Source organism: Zeus faber, assembly GCF_960531495.2.
Source record: "Zeus faber genome assembly, chromosome: 13".
In the NCBI taxonomy this organism is placed as follows: Eukaryota; Metazoa; Chordata; class Actinopteri; order Zeiformes; family Zeidae; genus Zeus; species Zeus faber.
In genome coordinates, this window is record NC_137198.1 from 17815032 (window position 1) to 17823210 (window position 8179).

The 8179-nt window shown below is 45.3% G+C and overlaps 1 protein-coding gene across 1 annotated transcript in view; it reads right to left on the minus strand.

Moving 5' to 3' along the window:
* Positions 1 to 673: 673 nt before the first annotated feature.
* The window catches only part of ldlrap1b (low density lipoprotein receptor adaptor protein 1b), a 39385-nt gene continuing 31879 nt past the window's right edge, over positions 674 to 8179 (minus strand). Inside the window, exons 6-9 of the mRNA XM_080012614.1 lie at positions 7247 to 7336; positions 4953 to 5086; positions 4457 to 4491; positions 674 to 1685 (exon numbers count right to left, since the gene is read on the minus strand). Of these exons, the coding sequence (XP_079868740.1) occupies positions 1541 to 1685; positions 4457 to 4491; positions 4953 to 5086; positions 7247 to 7336 (404 nt within the window). The 3' untranslated portion in view covers positions 674 to 1540. The remainder of the gene's footprint in view (positions 1686 to 4456; positions 4492 to 4952; positions 5087 to 7246; positions 7337 to 8179) is intronic.

Genomic DNA, 8179 nt, shown 5'->3' on the forward strand with positions numbered 1-8179 from the left:
GTGATGGAAAACCCATCCGGCACCATTACACTTTGAGATTTATGGCGAATATCAAAAATATTGACCGCCCAGATGATGTTATATAACAAACTTAACCCACTAAAAGTATGACGTCTATGACATGCTAACCATATGTTTGTTTGTGGAGAAGTCCTGATGGTCTTGGCATTTTTCGTGGCTTTGCCCCTTCAACTGAAAAAACAAACATCTACCTTCACTATTTTCTATTTGGTTCATGTTTTTCACCAGTGCATGAAAAACAGTCTGTGTATGCCTCCCTGCATTGTCTCCACAGCCATATCGGTCAAAAATGATTTGTCCTGCAGGCTAAATATCACAAAAGCATTTCCAAATGTTTCCTGTTGATATGTTCGAATTTCAAAAAGTGCAATGCATATGCTAGTTTTCATTTTCACTGATAAACAAAGCAGAATGACCACAGAATTATAGTTTTATTAAGGTTTGTGTAAATAAATCAATTAAATTATTTCCAAACAGTAACAAAATATAATACTAGGATAAATCCCCAGCAGAGAAAAGAAAATTAGCAAAATCGCTGCGACCATATAATTTAACATACAGTACATTGTACGAAGCCTACATAATAATGAGCCTGAAGGTTATTGAAGGTAAATTCCTCCACATGAGTTATGTGCTTTAGAGAGGGATGATGGTGGAGTGCAAAAATACATTTTGCAAAAGTAAAAACAAAAACACAAACAAATAAGATTGTCTTTTTGTCTTCATTAATATCTCACACATCGCTAAACCGAAACATGCTCACACACACACACACACACACACACACACGCGCTTTTAAAGCCTTTTGTTGCCCCGAACAGTCTATCATGAAATGCAAAACAAATGGTAATTAAACTAACTATAAAACTAATGTTTTTTTTAATCCTTACAGCTATTTCAACCAATAGGTTTGTCCCTCTTATCCAGTTACAATTCTCCATCTCTACACAAACAACATAGAACATGTGACACCTTCTTTGACTTTACCATCACTCAATAGACTGCGCCACTCACCCCTCAGCATAGCTCCTCCCCATGCTTCACTCTCTCTCTCTCACACACACACACACACACACACACACACACACACACACACACACACACACACACACACACACACACACACACACACACACACACACACACACACACACACTTTGAATAAACATCATAACAAAGTGGGTAAACAAACAGAGTAACTAATACACTGACTGTAACAAACACCGAGTGACTGCATCTTAAATGTTTTTCATATAAAAAAAGGATAAATTGTATTGCTTTGGTCTGTTCTTTGAGCCGACGGTTCATGTCACCCTCCTCTGCCCGGCGTGGATGCTTTACCACCCACGGCCACTAGATGATGCCTCCGAGACGACTTGGCACTGGGAGGTGGGACACCCTTTCGATGTCGACAGCGTTCCATTTTATAGCGTCTCCAGTTGATAACCATGTCTCCTCCAGTTCCCCCCCCACACACACACCTCCAACCCCATTTTTTCTCGGCGGCACCGCCTCCAGCTCAGAAGCTGAGAGCGTCCTTTTGTTCGGTGAGGTCGCCGTCAGCTTGGTCCCATTTGCCTGGGGATAGGCACTCTTCAGTGTTCAAGTCCTGAGGATTTACCCCAATGTCCAGGACCTGGGGGTTAGTGCGAGACTCAGCGAGTCTGGGGAGAGAGACAGAGGAGACAACAAGGAGGTGCACGGGTCAGTTCACGCTGACGGGAGGGAGGGGAAAAAAAAACGCAGCGGTGGGTGAACGCGGGACCGGCTGAACCCGGAGGAGATGCAAAGGGAGAAGTGGCGTGGGTGACGTCTGTTGACTTGATCCTAATTATGCATGTGCGGAGGGAGATAGAGAGATGACACGGACAAGGACAGCGGAGCCACGATGACGAGGGCAAAACTAAACTTCCCGAGGTGACGGCCCCTGACGAACACACTGAAAGTAGACTTGACAAATACGAAGACCACCTCCACACACACACACACACACACACACACACACACACACACACACACACACACACACACACACACACACACACACACACACACACACACACACACACACACACACACACACCTTTGGCTCACCATGAAAATCACTAATTCAGTGAGGTGGCAGCAACCGAGAATGCAAGCCTGATGGCCACGAGGCGGAGAGACAAAACATTATTTTTTCATGAGAACACTGACAGGGTGGAGGAATTCATACGCGTCGTGTGGCAAAGAGCCTTGCATTGTCAAACACAGTGATGGATTAAACGGTGGAGTAGGCTATGTTAATGCAATTACCAAACAATGACGTTGGCTCCAAAGTGAATCTTTACTGCTTTGATTCAACGACAATGCAACGACGGCAAACATTTGGGCAGGCCGCAAATCTTTGCCATTTTTCTTTCACCCCACAGGGGAATGAATGGTTTGGTGATTGAGGGAGATGGGGTGAAGATCTCTACATCTGCTGAATGACATTGTTACCTGAGTAGGATTCAAAGCTATCCAGACTGCGGCTGGGGATGCAAAGGAAACATCAGAGGTCAGGCAAGAAAGTAACGATAACACAATCAGGTGACCGCTGCGCTACAAAGTCCGGACAAAGTCGGTGCGCATCCCTAATTCGAATAGTTCCAGGCTCTCAAAACTTCACTACATAACCTCACTGGCCAAGCATTTTGATTGAATAAGGAGCACTAATTAACCTCCATCTATTTGCTGATTCTTCTGTTGCAATGCTTGGTGCCGCTGGGCACTTAGCAAAAAAGTGCAGTACCGATTTATGACCAACAGGGGGAGCTGCAGTCTAACAGAGAAATATACTCTTTATGATGAGCATCAGAACTGACATTTCATTCATTGACGAGCACATGGAGCAACAAGGCTTGACTGACCAATTGTTCCTGGAGTTGTTGACCATATAGAAACACAACCATATAGTTACATATGAAAAAAAAAGTTGTATTGTGCATGTCAATAAAAGTAAGGAAATTAACTTGAAGTATACTATGAATCTCTGTCATTCTATTAATCCTTAGTTCTTGCTCTGCTAATTGCCAAGAAAGAAAAACCCATGTCTTTGTTGGGCTCATTGGTTATGCAATCCTCATCTGCCTTTTTTAATATTTGGAGGATTAAAGGGCATTGGTGCCAATAAAAACTGCCTTTTATACATCGACTACTTTGCCAAGATTTAATTAGGAGTTAAGTTAAAGTCCGACCCTCCCTCCCTCTCTCTCGGTCTCTCTAAAACATGAGCACAGCCAGAGATGGCCCCAGACAATGAAACAAGATTCATATGAAAGCTGTTTGAGTCTAAATGTCAGAAACAAAATCAAGATTTCGCCTGGGCTCTGCAGCCCCCGCCTGGAACCCTGTCTTTAATTAATTGCTTTGAGAGTTTGTTCCCAAATGTATGTAGATGCTTTAAACATTTGATAAGTGTGGTTGTGATGATGATACCCAAAAAGACAAATAAAATACATAATAGAGAATTGCTGTCCTGGCACAAAAGGTTTGTGAATCGTAGACAATGAAGACGCTCGAACACCTTCACACGCCATCGTCCTCCACAATGAAGCCGTCAATGCTCCAACTGGGAATTTGACACTTTTGAAACAGCCGAGCTGTGAATCCAACCATGAGTCTGAGGACGGCATCTCTCTATGGACAAGGACCGAGAAATTCCTATCCTAAATATACACAACAAATAAAAATCAGTTGCAGGAATCTACATCTTGCCACTTTTCTGCTTGCGCCGGAAGCCTCCCAGTTAATCACAGAGTGAGGGGATTAGTGGCGTTGGGTTGTAATTACAGTGTGTGCAGACAAGAAAGCATCTGATAACAGGGCCAAAACGGTCTCCTAAGCGCTTGATTACAGAGTCCGTACCCCCCCCTCCCCCCTCCCCCCCTCCCCCCCAATTTAGCGCGGCAGGGGGGGGTTAGCCGAGAGGGAATGAAACGCAGCTCTGTGGCGAGAAGGTGCTAACGACAGGTTAACCGATTGATGGCAGAAGATGACAAATAAGCAGTTAACGCAGTGGCATCTGCAGCCGTGGGAAGGCAGATCTGGCTTCCTCTCCGACACAAACAGCAGTGTTGGTTCAGCCTCTGAGTGGAATTTGGCACAGAATTATGGAGGTTTTAAGATTGACCTCTACTGTGAGAGGCATAGTTGTGATCCCCCCCCCTGCGTCAATTCTCTTACAGATCCGCAGCATTATTCATCCGCCGCCTCAGGAAATAAAAATGCATTTGTGCCTTTGTTCTTTGAAAAAACAAACAAACAAACAGAAAGCTTCAATGAAATTACAGAGTGAATGAGTGTGTGTGTGTGTGTGTGTGTGTGTGTGTGTGTGTGTGTGTGTGTGTGTGTGTGTGTGTGTGTGTGTGTGTGTGTGTGTGTGTGTGTGTGTCGGCGGAAACCTCCTCCTCACCTTGAGAAAGCTTCATCCAGACCGTCCTCTAGCTCCTGCCAAACAAAACACAACCACACAGATATAGAAATTAGGCTTCCGAGGCCGAAGCCATAGTGAAGTAAACAGTGCTTATTCAGTTTAATGTATGGTTCTATGACACACGCACTCGCACACGCACACACACACACACACACACACACACACACACACACCCACACACACACACCCACACACACACACACACACACACACATTCCTACGACCATGCCATTAACACTTAGGAATTAGACGTGCACTGGTCATCGGTCAATGCAGTTCAATTTACCACAACCCAACAGCACCATTATTAAAGAAAATTTGACTTGACTACAACAACGTCACATTCCCAGCAACTTGGGGCCCGTTCAGCATTGTTCCTCTTTTACCCAGAGTTGGGCAACTATTTCTCAACTTATCAAGAAAAACCGCAAATTCTAACTGCTTCTTTTACCGGCCGACCTAACTCTGGTCTTACCCATACAGTATTGTTGTTCTCCGTTGCGTGGTTATGCGGCGGGATAGCCTCTGGTTCAGACTCTATTGTTCCTGAGTGGGCCAGCGCTACATTTGCCCCTTCTGCCAAGTCCAGGAGTTTCCCTGTTGCCACTTCTGCAACACAAAGGAGCACGTTGAAAACACCAAAATCTATTCGATTCCCCGGAAAACGGATAACGCTCAGTCAACACGTGTCTGAATGGTTAATCGCTGAGTCGCACGGTTGCATTCATTGGCGGCAGATATGAAACAATGGAATAATTATGAGGATAAATACTGCAGGTCCCATTTAATCATTTGCTGGACCCTTAGGGTAACCGCACACCGAGGAAACAGTAAACACACAGAGGCCATTATTACACTCATTATAGTCCAGTTTTCATTATTAATATGCTAATGTCTTATCAACACGGCCATCTGTGGACTGTCACTCCCTGATGAAGTAGGCTTGCAGTAACCCCCCGACTCACTCATACACCAAGACACCAGCGTTCCGTGATGGGATTGTTGTCCAATAGCTGTACCGGCTACAGTCGTTTAATGGTGTGTGTGTGTGTGTGTGTGTGTGTTTCGCTGCTTAATGCATACCTGCAATGTTCATAATCCCAATTCTGAGGGCGTACCGTCGTGAATGTGGCATTATCCGTCAAAAGTGATGAAGGTCAAAAGTCTAATTATTCATTAGCAGAGCTAGTCAAGTTGGTTATGCTCCCTCTACCACCTCTATTATTCCGAGATGACCTTTTCCACCTATACAGAATGGCTCCTAAAGAGACAAAGGCCCGTAAAATGGCTATCTCGGCCTGAAACTGTTCCCTTCTGTGGATCAATGGCCTTTAGCACATTTCCCTTTTCAGCGAGGAAGCAATCATATTTTTGTTTGGTAAGCAGATATGTCCAACTCGGTGACAAGGGGAACTCAAGGGTTGACTGATGGTAACAGTCTCTTCTCGGAGCTCTGCGACTTTAGGGAGTGTCTGTTGGTACCAGAGAGGAGCGTTTGGCCTCCAGGGGGATCATAATGGGGGACAGGGGGAAGATCAGATTTCAGACCTTTAAAATGCCACATGCTCAATGCTATAAAATAAATCTGTAAATCTGTATTTTGGAGGCTAACACACACACACACACAAGCGCACACAGAGAAACTAGAGTGACAGACAGGAAGCAGAGAGGAGAGAGAAGTTATCATCTCAGTGACACAGCTGAATTGTCTCTGACGCCGATTCTGCCAGATAAAAAAACGGGTACACAAACAGTCTTTGGAAGTGCTTAAAGCCCTGCCGCCAAATCACCTCTTTCGTGTCTGCAATCCAAATACAAAAGGAACAAACTTCGGCAATTTTTTTTTTGGCCTCCATTGCCGTGCTGTACAATTTCGCCTTTTGACTTGACAGGAATCTGGCATCGGGGAATCTGGAACCTGACACCCAAATGTCCTGATGGGGCACTTGTCCAAATGGACAACGCCAAGCTCCTCTCTGTTTCCCCAAACCCAGTGTACTGAATTTTCTCACTAGAGATTATCCGCCCAAAAGCCCTGCCAGAACCAAAATGTCATATAGCCAGGGCTGACCGCACATAAACAGTGCGAGGGGAGATTTAGAGAGATTCTACTCTGGCTTGCTCCGCTTGGCCTGGGGCGATAGCTAAACACTTTGCGAAACTGTCACTTTCGGAATTGGATTTATTTATTTTATTTATTTAACAAACAAGCTATCTCCATCTCCGCTTCCTCATAAAGCCCTGCTTCACCGACAGTAGCATACACCACGCACGCCAATAAGGCCACTGTTATACCGGCTAAATGACGCTCCTCATCTTATCTTATCTGAGGCTGGGGACAAATAATGGGGATAATAGGGCCTTTAAGGCCGACTGGCTAAATGGTCGATCAGGGGGAAACGGCTCAAATATCCTGTCGTGTAATCCTAGAATTTATTCGCTTGCAACATCCTGTGGAACAGGAGCCAGGAGGCCGGAGAAAAGTCAGACCTCGTTATCCCGTCCCAAACAAGCACTGTTTCCTGCCGTTGGATCCAGAACAAAGCAAGTTTCCCCCTTATGTTCATCATCGTCACGATTGTCCTGGAAATGTCAAATATGCAACATGTGCACGATGACAACTGCTGTTCATTTTAAACAATTTAACCGAGTGAACAGATTCCGTGGTCAGACTGCGCTCCCTCCCCCAAGGCCGGGACAGCGGTAGGCGGGTAAGGAAGACGGAGAGGGGGAGGTAGAGACGTGTGATGACTGGCGACAGTGACTCACCTCCTTCCTTCAGACTGCCCAGGCTCGCCAGGCTCTCCGACTGGGAGCTGCCAGCCCCTTCACCATCCGAGCCAGACTTTACTCGCTTCTCTAGGGTGGGCGGGGCGGGAGAAGAAAGAACCGTTAGCGGAAAGAAAAAACTAAATACAACTTCAAGGCATTAATCACTCCACAGCACACTGGAAGAGGACACTGAATCAAACGAACACTACGTTTAAGGTGAAAAGCACTGCGGTCATTTGGCGGGAATAATGTGTTTATTTGTGCGACTCCTAGAAAGGGGAAGATGTACGACTTAGGCGGTGCCCCATTAAACATTCTCACGGACTTTGGCAAGTATGAACACCATTCCTCTCAAGGATGCCTGCTAGGATTGCCCCGTTTGGACAGGTTTGAATGGAAAACATGCTTACAAAGGCAAAGAAAAGCCAAACAGCCTGTAATCATATCTGGCTGTAAGAATAACAGCTACCTGGCTCTGCCGTAGGTGCCAGCCAAACAATTGACACCACTCTTGGTTATTAGTGGGCTGCAGGTCACATAAATGTCACCGCTCTGCCAAAAATGACCCAGAATTAGAATACACTCAGTGGTCACCTATCTACTATTGCGTAGGACTCTTTTTTAGGAGTCCTACGCACCTTTTTTTCTCAACGGTTCTTATTGTTTGTATCATAGATTCAACTAGGTGTTGGGAGATTTTGATCGATGCCGACTCAAAAGCATCATGCAGTTCCTGAAATTTCTGTGAACTGTGAATATCTGTGACCTGGACATTAGAGTATAGGTCCTGAGAATAAACTGCAGTGACTGGGATGTTTGTGGAATCGGGTTGAGATGCCGGGTGCTTTTTACCTGCTACATGTATTCATTTGACTCTGGCCATGAAAGGTTGCACATGGCCAGCAACACTGCTTTAGCAATGCTAAGGCA